The sequence below is a fragment of the Anastrepha obliqua genome, chromosome 4 (genome assembly GCF_027943255.1).
Source record: "Anastrepha obliqua isolate idAnaObli1 chromosome 4, idAnaObli1_1.0, whole genome shotgun sequence".
NCBI lineage: Eukaryota > Metazoa > Arthropoda > Insecta > Diptera > Tephritidae > Anastrepha > Anastrepha obliqua.
The window spans coordinates 103330479-103346420 of NC_072895.1; the positions used below are offsets into that span (position 1 = coordinate 103330479).

Below are 15942 nucleotides of genomic sequence, written 5' to 3' on the forward strand. Positions count from 1 at the left end.
AATATTTTTAAAAATGGATTTTAAAGCTGAATTAAAAAAACCTTTACCTTGCTCAAAAAAAAATTTAAAAATAGCCAAAATCTGCATTTTTTGGCTATTTAACCTCAAATTGCCAAAATTCTGACGTGCTGGAGCATTTTCAGCACAAAAAAAACCTTCAAGAAACACCCATAGCGGTTTTAGAAACTGTAAAAAAGCGAGATTTCGCAGGCCTGTGTTATGTTTCAGTTCATGAACTCATCAGGTATCCCCTGACTTTTTGTCCGAGATATCCTCATCTCTAAATTTTGGCAATCTGCACAACACATCTGATGACACTTACAAGTGGATGCTTTCTCTCAAACCGTCATCACATACATATGCCGATAGTCTTTCAGCTATTTGGGTTAAGAATTGTCCAGCGTTAGCAATTCCTCTAGAGATTATTCTTAATAAATCTTTATCTACGGGTTCTTTCTTAAATGGTTGGAATTTTACCATAATTACACGTTTTTCTAAAAATGGAAGAAAAAATGATTTTCGTAGTTAGAAACTGTGCCTCGCAGGACTGTATAATTAGACATAAACAAGTCTGCAAATAAGTTAGCTACTTCAGCAGGTGTACGTGCTAATTTTTTATTCAACATCATCGGAGCAGGTATACTCGAACTCGACTTTTTAGATTTTACAAAATTCCAAAATGACTTCGGAGTAGCTTTGTTGCTTTAATGGCAGAAATACACTCAGAGGTTTGCCCGTGTCTGCCGGGAAACGACCGCTTTAGACAGCATTTTTTTGCCTCTTGATGTTTCATGTCTATGGTGGGTTTCAAAGCAATCGAATAGTAGTCACGCGCAAGTCTATACAGCCGCACGGCATATGGTATTACATCTGTGTACTTGACAAGAATGAGCATTTTTAATACTCCCACTGCTCCAATCACGGAAAGTGAGACAATGGAAGCGTTAAAGAAGCATCCGCACACAAAGCTGCAGGTGGCTTCAAAATCAGCACTTGAAAATATTTTACAGATCGGAAGCCTTGAAATGTGTGAAAGGATTAACATAAATATAATTGAATACTTGAACTGTTTGCATTTTACTGACAAATTCCACGTACTTTTTGAACAGAAGTTACGTATATGCTAGAGGTGTCAATTTCAGTTTTTTCCAGATCCCGAACTTTTTTAAATACCCAACTGAAAGGAGTGAACACTTGTTTATCACAAAATTTTACTAGAATAAACGATTTTTAATTTTCAAGAAACTTGTTTTATTATTTATTTATACAGCATTGTGAAAATTTATTTGACTCAGTCGAACTGAGTAAGATTTTATTGTTACAAATTTTATTAATTTGTGGTCAATTTTTTTTTATTTTCATTGTTATTTGTGATGCAATACTTGACTGTATTAATAAATACGTAAATTTTAAAATCAATTTATTTTCAATTTTAATTGGTTTTAGTTTATTGTGTGCTTAAATGTTTTCAATTATCGAATTTTTACTAATTAAAAAGACATTTGTTATTTTATTGGGCTGCCGGGTCTGGTGAAACTGGCTTTTTGGACGTGAATTTAACATATTTCTATTATAACTAACGACTTGAGCCTCCAAGTAGCTTCGTAAATTTTAATTTTCTATCGATTTATGGATACAACCTTTTGAAAAGGATACTCGAACAGGTCGAAAAACCCGGGTGCCCAATCGAGGCTTTTACAAAACTGGTCCAACGGAGGGTTAAAAATATCCCGAAATTACGGTATCAAGATTTTGCGCTACCATTGGCATCCCATCGTACCTATTATGTATATACATACGTATGTATATGTGTCGCCATGCGCACCTACGCAAATAAAAATCCATATGATATTTTTCACGAGCTTCGTGTGAACGGCCTGTCAATGTGATAATTACTCTGTAGGAATAATAATTTATTTGAATTTTTTATAAAAACAATCAATCACAGAAATTCCTATCAGTCATATATGCGTGTATGTATTCTCATATGTATGTATGTGTACACACATTTATATTTGAATTAATTATTACTATAAATTCATGAATTTTATTTAATTTATTGTAAATGAATTTTAATTTTTTGCTCCATTTCTTTTAAAGCAAACTTGAGAACATTCGAACGTACGGACTGGACGTGGTTTGTCTCACTTTTGATAAAATAAAGTGTGTCCCGAAAATATTAAACAAAAAAAGAAACATATAATAAAAAAATAAACACAATAAAACAAGGAAACAATACAAAAAATTAAAAAAAGTTAAAAAAAAAATAAAGAAAAAAAATAAATAAATAAAATCAAAAACAAAAATTGAGTAATTAAAAGTAACGATAATAAATTAAATTTAAAATAATAAATAAATAAAAATTCATTTAAAAATAAAACAAAAAAATAAGTAAAAAATATATAAAAAATATACAAACATAAACAAAAGTTAAAAAATTAAAAAAAAAATTTATTTATTTATTTACAGACGTGAAATAGTAATACAATTATTCTTACACGTAAAAAAAGAAGCACTGGCTGCCAGGACCTTCGGCTCAAAAAATAAATTAATTAGAACTAACAAAAAAATAAATTAACTGAAATAAACAAAAAAAAAAAACGAAAATTAATAAAAATAATAATAATTAACAAAAAAAATTAATTAACAAAACGAATTAGATTAAAAAATATTATATTAAAAAAACCGAAGCCAAATTTAAAGATACAATAAATTCAAAACCAAAAATTAATCAATTAAAAGTAACAAAAAACGATAATTAATTTAAAAAAAGTAAATAAAATTAAAAAAAATCATTTAAAAATAAAAAAATAAGTAAAAAAATATACAAAGAAAATAAAAAAGTTTAAAAATTAGAACAAAAATTAATTAACAAAAAAAAAAATTAATTAACAAAAAAAAAAACAAATCGAAAAACGAAATCCATTTTTAAAGAAATAATGAAAATAAAAAAAGTGAAATAAAAATACCTGACCTCAAACCACTCGCCTTGTGCTTAAAGAAATATTTATTTTCAGTGGCTACCACAGCAGATACCACATTCTTTAAACCTAATTTTTCTAGAGTTTGTCTCACGAAATTCACTTTAACGAGTATAGATCACCGCTCAGATACGGCCAAATACCACTACTAACCCGGTTGTAATAAGATTACTAAACTTAGCGTATAAAAAATAAATTGTTTCCTTTTTGTGTCCAAGATCAAATCCTCCGCTCACAGTCTCTAAGCAACTAAGCAGACGGCAATCGTTCCCCCGACAGTCGGCTCTACGTTGCCGGAACAACCCGGATTTACTATACTTATATCCGACCAAGGACTGTCACTCCAGCAGCACTCTCCGTACATGTATGGGAAATGTGTTTGCTGCTACAACAACAACAACAATGGCAATCACGACTTTTTAAGCGACAACGAAATGAAGACTGCTTGCTTTCAATGACTGGGTCAAGTCGATTTTTTAACTGAACAATTAAAAGTCTTTGTTAGACGAGTTAGACCATCAGTTGTCGTTCTCGACGTCCGAGAGAGCTAATATAGAGATGGATACGATGCAACTCCATAACAAACCAACACAAGCACGAATTGTATCCACTTTTGAGTGTTAAACTGCAATCAAAATGAAACTCCGCGAAGCTCCGTTGACAAGTATCGATTGGTGGTGCGCATAAAAGCCACCTTGTTCGGCGTGGTATTAAAATTAAGTCTCCGGTTAACAAGTTGAACTTTTGACTGCTGGCACTTGCCCATACACCCTCTCCATTCTATTCATCGAACCAATTTTACCTCTTCACCGCCCAAAAACTTCTCGTTCAATGCCATCGAGAATCTCAACATATCGATTGGTGGCGCGCAACCTACTAAAATATTACCATCTAATCCACACAGGCGTCCACCGTAGCGGAATGGGTTGGTGCGTGACTACCATTTAGAATTCAGAGAGAACGTTGGTTCGAATCTCGATGAAACACCAAAATGAAGAAAAAGTTTTTTTTTAATAGCGGTCGCCCCTCGGCAGGCAATGGCAAATCTCCGAGTGTATTTCTGCCATGAAAAAGCTTCTCATAAAAAACATCTGCCGTTCGCAGTCGGCTTGAAACTTTAGGTTCCCCCATTTGTAGAACAACAAATATTAATACATGAAGACAAAAAAAAAAATCGATTTTTTGAAATTCTAACTGTATATAACCCCTTAAAAGGCCCAGTTTAGTAAGCTGAGGTAAGAATTTCTTTAAACAAAACTAATATTACAACCTTCGCGTCTTTATCCCAGAGATTTTGTCACCTAAACTAGAAAAAGAAAAGCGGTTTTATTAATGATTGAAACATTTTATTAATGAAAAAAACATTTTCAATTCGATTTAATTGTTTGTTATTACATTTCTGTGTATTTTTATAGAAGTGTTTTTAGCGGCCAACGCCATATTTAGCAGTGCCACATAGCTTTAAAATAAAATGCGCCCTCTTATGTCCGCCTGTAGTTTCAGTCATCCTTGAAAGAAAATTTACTAAATTTCTCCTCGATGTCGTTGACACGACAACGCACCTCCGGTGTCGGGTCCTTTTGGAAATTTACTAAATTTTCTTCGAATACAGTTTTCACCAACGTTAGATTTTTCATATCTTTGGCATCGGTTAAGCGTTTAATGAGCACTAATACAATGTTGAGAGATTCCTTTTTGAGCCCAGTATGAGGTAGCGCTACACAAAGAAACCAACATATTAAGCAAGCAATCATAATTGTGCCTCACAGTACTTTTTGCTGAGCTCACCTGACGCATAAATCACCGCTGATAACACTTGATTGCAGATTTTCACAACAATCGTGTCACGGGTCTCGCAATTGTCCATTTTAACCTTCTTCTCCTTGTTGCCTTCCAGCGTGGGCGGCACGCTGTCACTTGCGAAAACGCATAAGCGCTCAACGAACTTACAGAGTGCACCTAACAGGCTCACCTGCACGGGGCGCGTGCTGCTGCGCAAGCATAACAAGCAGCGCTCAACAAATTGCAGCTGATACTTGTATTGCGTTTCAACGCCATTTTTGGGCCATGACTTGCCCAGCGTTTCGCATACGGTCTCCTTCAGTTTGTTGAAAATGGTCGCGCGCTTGTTGCGTTCGTCGGCGGTTAAGCTCTTCTCACCAATCGACTCGTTTTCATCTTTGCGCAATTCCTTCTCCTCGAGTAAATACCAGATCATATTGTACACCTATTTGAAGTAAAAAAAAATGTTTTAGCTGACTTTGTTAAGTTAACTTGCGTTTGAATGTTCACCTCTTCAAAGCGGTCCACTTCCAGCTCCTCCAATATATCACCCAATGCGTGCAACGCCAAAGTGCGATATTGCGGTTCTTCCTTGCGACACTCGCGCATCGCCGCATCCACTATGCGCGCAGTAATCTCATGACGGCGATCAAGTCCCTTGCACAGCGCTGCCAAAGCCTGCAGCAGACGCTCCTTGCCCTTGAAAGTGCGTCCCTGCAATTCGCTGAGCAACAAATTGATTAAACGCAAACGATCAGCCTCATCAATTGTGCCACTCAGGCGCATGGCAATCGTGTGCATGGCATTGCCGGCTTGTGCCTTACGCAGCCAGCTAGCCTCTTCTAGCGACTTCTCCAATTTGGGTATTATCACATGCAAATTCATACGTATGCCGGCATCGCCGGGGCTGATTTCGTTCCACATCTCTTTCCACAACTCAATGTTGGATTTGTTCTCATCGTCAGGCTCCTCGTGTTTGGCGAAGAATACAAGCGGCAAAACATCGTCCAGGTAGTCTTTTAACAACTCATTGTGGCGCTTATTAATCGCTTGAATTGTGAGTGGAACAGAGCGATTTGAAGGATTTTCCATGTAAAGTTCATCGAGTTTAACGAATAAGTTTTTAATTGACTTCTCCTGTAAAAACGATTTTATTATTTGAAAACTTCTGTTATTTTTAGTATAAAATACCTTGGCTATGCCCACCAAATGACCCACCGCATTTGCATAGTATTTGCGCACAGTGGCATTGTGATCTTTTAAGCCCACAAAACAAGCAGCAAGGTATTTTCCCACAAGCGGTGACATGTCCTTGCCGACCCGAATGCTTATCTACAATAGATTTGTGTTTTTATTTTATATTTTTTTTAGTGGACGTCAATGAATTTAAATCAATGAAATAAATTGCAAACGTACGCTTGCCATCAAAACCAAAAATAGTTTTGGCATACACCTACCAAGCAGACGAAATGAGCGCAGGCTATCTTAGTGCCCAATATAATATTCGTTTTGATCAACTCCAAAACACTCGGGGTCATCTCTTCAAGCACTTTGTAGTCTATGTAGCGCATGCACTGAAAAGAAGAGCAAAACAATTTTCAACAATTTCCTCATAAATTGTTAGCGAATGCTGTACATCTGAATCTTTCCGCTAACTGTTCTAAAATTATTCTCCTTTTTAATTTTCAAGCAAGATTCTTCCTACCTTAGAAATCGATTCCACTGTATGATGTGATTTGGCTGCCTCAGCGCGCACTGTATCCACAGCTTCTTGCGCTTCATTGTCGGCGCTCAGGCGAGTCGCCAAATACGACAGCTTAGAGTTCTCCACTTCGCCAGTGGCTTTCAACAGGCAGGGTATCAGCATGGGCAGATGCGGCGCAATTAAGGAGCCCGACGAGTCAATCATTTCGGAAATCGTTCGAATGCTCACTTTACGTATTTCAGCAACAGTGTGTGTGACACCGGTTTGTAGTAATAGCGGTAAAATAGAAGATGCTACTGCCAACCCGGATTTGCCGTGATCCGAGGAAGCAGCCGAAACACAAAGCTAGAGCAAATAAAATAGATAAACAAATCAAATAAAAAAAAAATATGTCTCAAATAATTATGGAAAATATGAAGTTTAAAAAACCTACTTTGCTCAAAAACATAACGGATCCTTGTGCAGCTAAACGTGTGCCCTCGTGTATATCATCCATGACTCGAAATAGTTGCGCCCAAAGCTCACGCAACTCGGGCTCGGGTATTTCATCTTCAAGTGCGCCAAAAACAACCATTAGTTGAAAATCAGCCAAACGCAAAATTTTATTTCTAAAAAGTTACTTACCCGCATCCACATCCATAGCGCTAACGCCACTCTTACTTGCTTCATTCGCATTCTTATTCTGTCTTATGGCATCCAGTTTCTTTTCGTCGCTGCGTAGACGTAAACCATTCGGACGCTTGAGCAAATCTCGCACTGCCAAGCAGCAAGCAATGCGCACACGCCACTCGGTGAAAGTTAAATTGTTCAAAATTTCTCTTAAAATTTCCCAATAATATTTTTCGACTGCCTCTTTTGAATCGCTGACCACCGAATCCCAAATGGAAATCATCGAGTTTTGTATTTTCGGCGTCGGATCATATTTATAGCGATACAGACGCGGTATAATTTTGCCCAAGTATGGTTGCATTTTAGATTTAGAGTCGGCGCCAATCGATTTCAAACCGAATGCGGCACCCAATTTACTTGTCCAGGCGGCATTATGATTGGCCAACTGCATGAACTGATAGACCATCTCGGGTTGATTGAGATCGGAAGCGAGTGAGCAGAGCTCTTTGTAAGTGGTTATGTTGCCGCTGAGTAGTGATAGTAAGTGCATGATTATTCCTTGTATAGTTTTTGGCTCGCGCCCTAACTTACCCAGTAGGCGTTTTGCCCAGCATGCCTTCGGCGAAAAGCTCAGTATCTGCGCTGACTTTATTTACTTGCCTCTTGCCACCAATCAGCTGATCTAAAAGCGAATTGGCTAAATCGTTTTGGCTGTTGGCGTCAGATAACGAATAGACCAGTCCCAAGCCACGTGAAGCAACATCTTGTACAAATTCTTTGAACAAAAAATAAATAAATGCAATAAATTAAAATGCACCACTTTGAAATTCCAAAAGTTACCGCTATCATCCGAGAGCAGTTCAGTGAATGCAAATTGCAGTAATTCTTTGTTTTTGAGCACAGCTTGGCGATGACTGCAGTTCTTGATCAAAGCCAGCAGCCAAACAGAAGTAGCCTTTGAAGGAGAGAGAAAAAATAGTACGAGTATAAACAATTGGTTTTAGATGTATAAACGAAATTAGTAAAGGTTGGGCTATTATTCTCGTAGCAGTATTTTTAAACATTTGCCGGTCTTCGCAATCACAAGGAAAGGGGGGTTACATTAGTCTAATCTTTATAAAATTATTGACATCATCTATTGGGGCTCCTGTGGTTGTTGTAGCAGCTTACTAAACTCTTTCAGTACAATGTAGTGATGGTAATGGTTGTACGGGTTAGGCTAAGGCTTTTATGCACTGCGACCAGATTGATCTATTGTGCGCTCCTACTACTTAATTATAATTATTTTGTACACCGAGGAATCGAACCAGCTCCTTAGGAGGGAGCATTTGTAGGTCTTCCTCCTTTAGTAGGTACCAGCCCAGGATTCTGTGTCTCCTGTGGCCTAATGCCTCACAGTTGGTGATTAAGTGTTCCATAGACTCCTCTTCATCACAGCAGAACCTGCATAATCTTGAACTAGTTAATCCTATTGTGTTTAAGTGTTTATTAGAGGCAAAGTAACCTGTAAGTGACCTTTTTATCTAGGGTTAGAGCAGATCTTGCTCTGCTGGCATTGAAGTTCAAAAACATTTTGGAGTGATTAAGGCCGCTAGTGCCGTTCCAGTGTTCCCTGATTTTGTAATAGTTTTGATCCATTTTTTGGTTTCCTGTATTATATAATTTTTGTTAAAGCCGAAAAATGGGGTTGGTCCAATTAATAGCCTTTCTGCCCCTTTTTTGGCATAAAAGTCTGCCTTCTCGTTTCCTTCGTGTCGCTCATGTCCTGGTACCCAAATCAGTGAGACCTGATTATAAGTGGCCAGTTTGTTGAGTGCGTTGTTATACTCTATTAGGACTTTTGACTTGAATGTGAAGCTATTCAAGGCTTTGAGAACCGATTGGCTGTCCGAAATTATTTTAATTTTTACTTTCTCGAACCCTCTTTTGGATATGATTTCTACGGTTTCCGTTATGGCGAAAAGCTCCTAGGTAAGTAGGTTTGATGGGACACGTGGGTGGTTAGTGTAAAGCGGAGTGCCTTCACATGCTAGACATGTGTTGAGTATGTCGGGGTCATGTAGGAGTTTAGTCTGCTACAGTATCCAGAACGCAATTGTGCCAAAATTAAGTGGGTCCCTCGAGGTAGCTGAGGCCCTTCATCTGCAATAGACTCCGTGGTTAGACTTCGTGAGGGCATTCAGAGGTCGGGAATTTAGGAAGGTGGTAAGTGTTCTGTCTAAATCCTGATAAATTTATTTGCTCCTGATAAATTTATTTGCTTTTCCTTCAGGAAAACCCGAGGTGCATATTCGCCGACGTCGAGGCAAGTTATGTTGCTTGCATGCTTTTCTATCGACGAATGAACAGTGCCAACTATTTTCTATTGTTCTTGGCGTATTTAACAGACCCTCACATATTTTGCATCAATTTGTCCAGACTTCTATTGCGATCGTACACGTTTTAACATATGACCATATCTTCTTAGCTCGCTCTCTTTTGCTGCCTGCCATTGGCTGCCAAGGGGTGACCGCAATTATGTTTCATGCAAGAAAATTCAAACCTACGCACGCCGATTGGTAGTCACGCACCCATTCGGCGGCCTTACCGTACCTTGCATCAGAAGTCAGTGGAACTATTTTGCTATTTCTTGTTGAGCTTCTAAAACGTAGCCTAACAGTGAACACGGCATTAAAAATACAATACAACAGAGGGCAGCCCTCAATAAGTAAGCCTGCTACGTTATTCGGATTCCTAGTGGCCAAATTGACACTGACCTTTCGCTATTACAACAACAGATTACTCTTAACCACTATCTCTTTCATTTTTCCTTAAAAAACTCACCTGTCTAGAGTGCACATTTGGCTCTGGCACCAAACGCACCAAAGACATCATAAACTTCTCGAACATTTCATCATTACAATATGGATTATTTGTATGTTTGGTGGCGAAATCATCACTGGTATTTACATCATAACCATTCAATGTGGCGACCAAAGCCTCCGAAATGGCAATATTCAGAGCAACGTCCTTTTGCGTCTTAACAATGGATAAAAATTTATCCAAATTACGTTGAGTGAAGAATTCGCCATCACCAATGGCCAAGTAGCCCAGACAACGCGCTGCATCCTCACGTACTCGTGCGCGCACAGAAACGTTACGCAGTAGAGTATAAATGTCGTGATAAATCAAGAGCTTCGTGGAGGCTGTAGCAGCTATAGCATTCAAAAGTGCAAGAGCGCAGTAAAATATGGTTTTTAAAAAAAATTTAGAAATTTTCTTTACTCACTCTCAAATTCAATATCATCGTCATCGTTGTTTTTATCACTGGCCACTGGCACAAGAATCTCCACTTCAACATTTGGTATTATGGCCATTTTGCCAATCATCGATATGCACTTGACGGCAGCGGCTACAAGCAACCATTGTGATTCGTGCATCATTTTAACTAAAAGAAGGAGTAAGTATAAGCAATTAAAACTCTATTAGTTCGGTTTAATTATTTTATAGGGTTTACCTATCATTTTCACAGTATTTACGAAAACATCCCATTCGTGCAGTTGCTTAGCTGCTGCAGACTTATATTTGAGCGCAAGTTTGCGACAGAAGGCGTGACCTAAAACCAGCATCCAACCATGTTTATTCTCCAATGACTTTTGCGGCAGCTCTCTGAGGCATTCATTAACCTATTTGAGATATATATAATTAGTTTTATATGCCAATGAAGTCAAATTTTTTACTATTTACCTGAATATCAAATTCATCATCCTTGCAGCCATAAGCCAAGAGTACACCATATACCTGCGCCACATGGGTACGCATTGTTTCTGAGACATCTTTCAAGGAATTAGCCAAAGGCGTGAGTAGATGCATATGCGATTCGGTAAGCAGTTCGGGTGCAACATTTAATAAATCATAAAGACAGAGCAAATTCACCTCGCCTGCAGAAGTGGTAGGTTATAGAATACACAAGCATTATGAAGTATTTTTACAAAAACATTGTTATTGCACTTCCGCTTCTTCTAGTAGCAACTCACTTCTTTTCGCCTCGACAGAACGCTTTACAAACTGCACATATTGATGCAATTCATTTTGTTCGCTATTTTCATAATTTTCTGCAATATAAGCCTTCAATTTGGACGCTGCTTTTTCATCACCCGGTGCTGAACGCGCGCCGGCTGAGTACCACAGACAAAGACGCAAATAGTCGAGTATCTAAATAATGCAAGAACCAAACAGAAACAAAAATAGTTAGGCATTCATCGCAACTTCCACGCATTTTTTACCTCCTCGTAGACAGTTAGGCTGAATGCCAATTTAATATTACCAATGGTTACACAACCATAATTCTTCGACAAGCGTCTGTCAGCCATTTGTTTAACATTCTGCATGATTGATTTGAAGCTGGGCAACACAATTGGACGGCGTTCAGTTGAAAGTTGGTTAAAATTGTCTTTCGGTTTTTCCATATATTCCACGGAGTAAATCAAATTATAGTCGACATGATCCTTTTTAGAAACACCATACAAATAGGTGGTGACAGTGTCGTGCAAATGATTGCTGCAAAAAGAAAGGAAAATAATAAACGTCTACTTTCTGGAAATATGCTATTCAATATCACAATCCACATACCGTTCGCCTGCAATTAAGAGCAACAACAGACGTGCTGGTGCATAATATTCAGGATAGCAAGTGGTTAGAAACACACTGGTAGCATTTTGTACGATTTGCTGCTTCGACTCGACGTTATCTGAAAGCATAGCTAATAGCAAATGTTGTTGTCCACTCAACTGTACATTCTCTTCCAGATTATCTTCGTCGTCCGTTGCAGTTTTTGATTTCCAAGCGAAGGCCGGTGCCATAGCTACTAACGCATCACGTATGGATGATTGTATGTCCGCTGGCGAATTAGCCAAATGATTGAAGTATGTCAATACCACTTTTAAATCCTGACTAACAACCTCTGGGCAGGTACGTGCAAGTTGTGCCAATGCCGAGAGTGCTGCATTGTGCACATCAGACGGTTCGGTCGACTCGCGCCCACCAACTTTTATGAGACCGGTAAGTAGTACTTTTGCCACTTTGGAAACAATAACAATTGGACCGCTACACAACAAGAAAGTGCAATAAACTGTTAACTACATAATTTCCATATTATAACAAATTCTTACTAACTCTTTTATCAGATTCTCAGCAAACTGCAGCGCCAACACTTTACACTTCTGATTGGTATTCTCGCCAAATAGACCTTCGAATATCACCTGTATACCTTTAGGCGCATTTATGCCTTTACCCCGACACTTAATCAAATACTGGAGCAATTTTTGTCGCACACGCGCACAACAGGGCGTGGTCTTACGTTCAACATCCTGAATATTATTGCCACAGAATAGTGTATAAAGTGGCGCAGTCACTTGTGGATCGGCAAAATCAATCGCAGTACACACTTTACTTAACTCGGCTATGGCCGGTGTAGCCACACTGAAACGTGTATCAGATGATGCCAAGACCAATAGAATAAAAGCTTCAATGTCTTTGAAGAGACCAGCGCATATTAAGCGCACTATGCCTTTTTTAATCTGAGAATATTTAAGAAGTTTTATTTCGTATTTGGAGATCAATAAAATTGAATTCATTGTTAATTTATTGTGCTTTGCAAACCTTCTCCAACTCCTCGGCTTTCCAATTACTGGTCACAGCGCGTTTAAATGAATACGGACTCATGCCGGGCGGTACGTCTTGATCTTGTGTCACGCCATAGGGCAGCAATAAGACGTCTTGTAGTAGCTGCAGGAAGCATTTACGTATAGCTGGCTTATCGTCTAATTTTAAAACCTCATTTATACGCGCTGGATCGTCAGGAAACTTAAGGTCACCCAAAAGCGGTAGTACAAGCATGAACAGTCTAAAAAAAAAACAATTATGTACATACATTTACATTTGCAACTCTATGTTTTTCATAATGAATATTTAATCTATTGAAGACGTGCATATATATAAATACTAATAAATATTTGCAATTACTTGCCAATTTTACAATACAGTTCTACTACAACACATTTCTATAACCGCGCACTTACTTGTCTCGATAATTCTCAAGTTTCTCCTCGCTGGCAAGCACCTTGGGCACCAACTTGCTTTGTTGTTCGATATTCAAACGCGGAAACCCCATTGTAATGAAGATTATAGCAAAATTGAGCAAAAATGGTGAATTGCCAGAATTTGAATATTGGTCTAGCAAAGCCTCCACGGGTATTTGCACCAGCGGTCGGGATGTGACACGTCTTTTAATATGCGTCAGCACTTCAACAACCTAAAAATAAAATTGAAAATCAATTTTGTGGTAAGAACGCTCATATAGGGAATCCCAGTTCCTTGCTGGGCTAACCTTTGTGCGTACTGCATCGTTTGGTGAGGTGATCTTCAGTATGACCGGCGTCAGAAAGCGCCCAACAATAGCCTCCAACTTTTCATCGCTGTCTGCGCAACCCAAACGCAGGAGCACCCGTTCTAACAATTCTGCAAAGTAGTCATATAGGAAACGTTATTATTAAATGTGCACGTTTTTCAGTTGGCGACGATTTTATATAAATTAACAAATTTCAGTAAAATTACTTACCAATTTCTTCAGCTGGCGTCGATGACATTTTTATATTTTATGCTTTCCGTATAATTTCGTCTACTTTTCGCTGTCAAAAATGTGTCTTTAATTCTTTTGTTTTTTTCTTTTGTTGTTTACATGACCTGCTGCTGTTTCTAATTAGAAATGCAACAACGCTTCTTTACGGCAAAGAGTCATTCACAATAGGCTGGTAATACAAAATGAAAGTTTCAATATGTTAACGAGTAAATTTCATATGTACACACTCTATTATGTTTATATAGCATAGATCAGCGATATTAATTTTATTAGGAAATATTTAGTACCTAAAAATATAGAAGATTGCTTGAGGCCTACCACCGCTTCGTCCCCAACTGAACTGAACTGCTGCAATAATCTAAGCGTTATAGGGCATTTCTAGAGCTTTAAAAAGCCCATTGCAGACATTGCTTTGAGCATAAAAAGTATTTCTTGAGACGCTTCAACGAGAACAGCTCTTTCTAAACGTTAGAAATTAAAGCTGCTGTGAGAGTGCTATATCTTAACTGGCTTTTTACCTGGATACATCGACAGAATTTGAGCCGTGCAAGCGGACAACAACGGACAACAATGATCGCTCTGAATTAGTTACATTACGGTCAAATATGATAGGAAATCTCAGATTTCAGCTAAATGGCTGCTTGGAGGTTAAGCAGATAAAAATGTAGGAAAACTGTTGCCTCTCTGCGGGCACTATTTGATGATTAATTCCTTTACAGGAATGTGCGAACGTTTTTAATAATCAGATATTTCGCTTAATCGTTTTCAATTCATGTATATTTCTAGATATCGAGACAATTTTTTTGTTTTTATATAACACAATGTAATATTTTTAGAAATATATTTTTTTCAGTTTTATTTAAAATGTTTCTGAAAATGATTTTAATTCGTAATTGGTAAATGCCACAGAAATATTTGATCAAACATAAATAATATATACATATTTGTGAAAATCTAAACTTCATTTTTACATACATACATGAATACATACATACATATATATCATCTATGCAATGTGGCAATGCATCATATACATATATGGGTGTATGAAAATCGCTGGTAGGCTCACGTATACTTACCGCATGGCGTGCATTGCGTACACTCGTATTGGAGTAAACTATAAATGAAGTTTTATCGATATTGCAATAACAATCACAGACACGATTTCGTCTATCAAACCAAAAAAGCAGCAACAAAATTGCGGTTACCAAATAACAAATACACAAGTCCTCGAATCCCCAGATGGGCGCACACCTTTAATCATGTGCTCGCTTTTAAAAATAGAAAATTTGGCTACGTACATTCTATGAGGGTGTTTATGTGTGTGTTAGTGCGGTAAGGTAAAGTAAACAAGGATATGTCAAGGTAAAGTTATGTACATATGTTATGTACAGTGCACTCGCAGCGCACTCGAATACACTTTTTTTGAAACATGCAAACATTCTTCTCATACATACATTTGTACGTTAATATCCCGTTAGTTTCGTATGAACTAATTTTGGGTGCATTGGATTAGTACTTTTAAGTTTGCTGTTGTTGTTTTTATAGCAGCATAACTATTCCCCTACATGCTGCGAACGCTGCTGGAGTGACAGTCCTTGGCCGGATATTAATCCGGGTTGTTCCGATAACGTAGAACCAACTGTCGTGGGAACGCTTTTGAGTTTGCTAACATTTATATTTATAACCAGTCCACAAAAACATTTTTTTATTGGCCAAATTATTTGGAACATAATATGAATGAATACTTACATACCCGAATTTAACTGCAAACAAATTGTGTTGCTAATCAGTTTTTATAGCAAGCCATACACAATAGATAATTTGAAAAATGCAGTATCTTAAAGAAAATGAACTTTAATTAGTTCGAGTTAATGTGAGTGCACTGTATATGCACATTTATACATGGGTACCCAAGTACGGAATATAATAAAACAAAATAAGCAAAAAATAAAGTAAAATATAATTTAGTATTGTACAATAATATACAATTAAATTAAATTAAACTAAAATGAAAATGAAGCGAATAAAAATAAAATAATAAAAGATGAATAAAATAAAATTAAAAAATTAAAAACAGCATAAAAATTATATAAAAAAATAATTGGTGTGGTTTCCTTTTTCATGGCAGAAATACATTCGGAGGTTTGCCATTGCCTGCCGAGGGGCGGCCGCTATTAGAAAAAACTTTTTCGCTTTGCTGTTTCATGCACTGAGATGAATGGTAATCACTCTCGAATGGTAAT

The 15942-nt window shown here is 37.4% G+C and overlaps 1 protein-coding gene across 1 annotated transcript; it reads right to left on the reverse strand.

Annotated features, from left to right (window-relative positions):
* Positions 1-4305: 4305 nt before the first annotated feature.
* On the reverse strand, positions 4306-13815 carry LOC129243929 (proteasome-associated protein ECM29 homolog). Its single transcript, XM_054881399.1, has 22 exons — positions 13676-13815; positions 13445-13575; positions 13137-13369; positions 12718-12961; positions 12232-12635; positions 11689-12162; positions 11343-11616; positions 11094-11271; positions 10804-10997; positions 10574-10742; positions 10346-10504; positions 9901-10271; positions 7918-8032; positions 7669-7852; positions 7093-7604; positions 6902-7017; positions 6469-6813; positions 6221-6337; positions 5955-6095; positions 5274-5900; positions 4770-5208; positions 4306-4698 (listed from the first exon to the last, which is right to left on the reverse strand). Exons 1-22 carry the CDS (start codon positions 13701-13703, stop codon positions 4481-4483), a joined length of 5673 nt encoding a protein of 1890 aa, XP_054737374.1. The 5' UTR covers positions 13704-13815; the 3' UTR covers positions 4306-4480.
* Positions 13816-15942: the final 2127 nt, after the last annotated feature.

What these genes read in the sequence shown, in the direction of transcription:
- LOC129243929 (XM_054881399.1), bottom strand. Translation starts at nt 13,703, where the DNA reads ATGTCATCGACGCCAGCTGAAGAAATTG. An exon ending in GACGCCAGCTGAAGAAATTG is followed by an intron (nt 13,576 to 13,675) that starts GTAAGTAATTTT and finishes ACTACTTTGCAG; the next exon opens with AATTGTTAGAACGGGTGCTC. An exon ending in GCCTAACTGTCTACGAGGAG is followed by an intron (nt 11,272 to 11,342) that starts GTAAAAAATGCG and finishes TGCATTATTTAG; the next exon opens with ATACTCGACTATTTGCGTCT.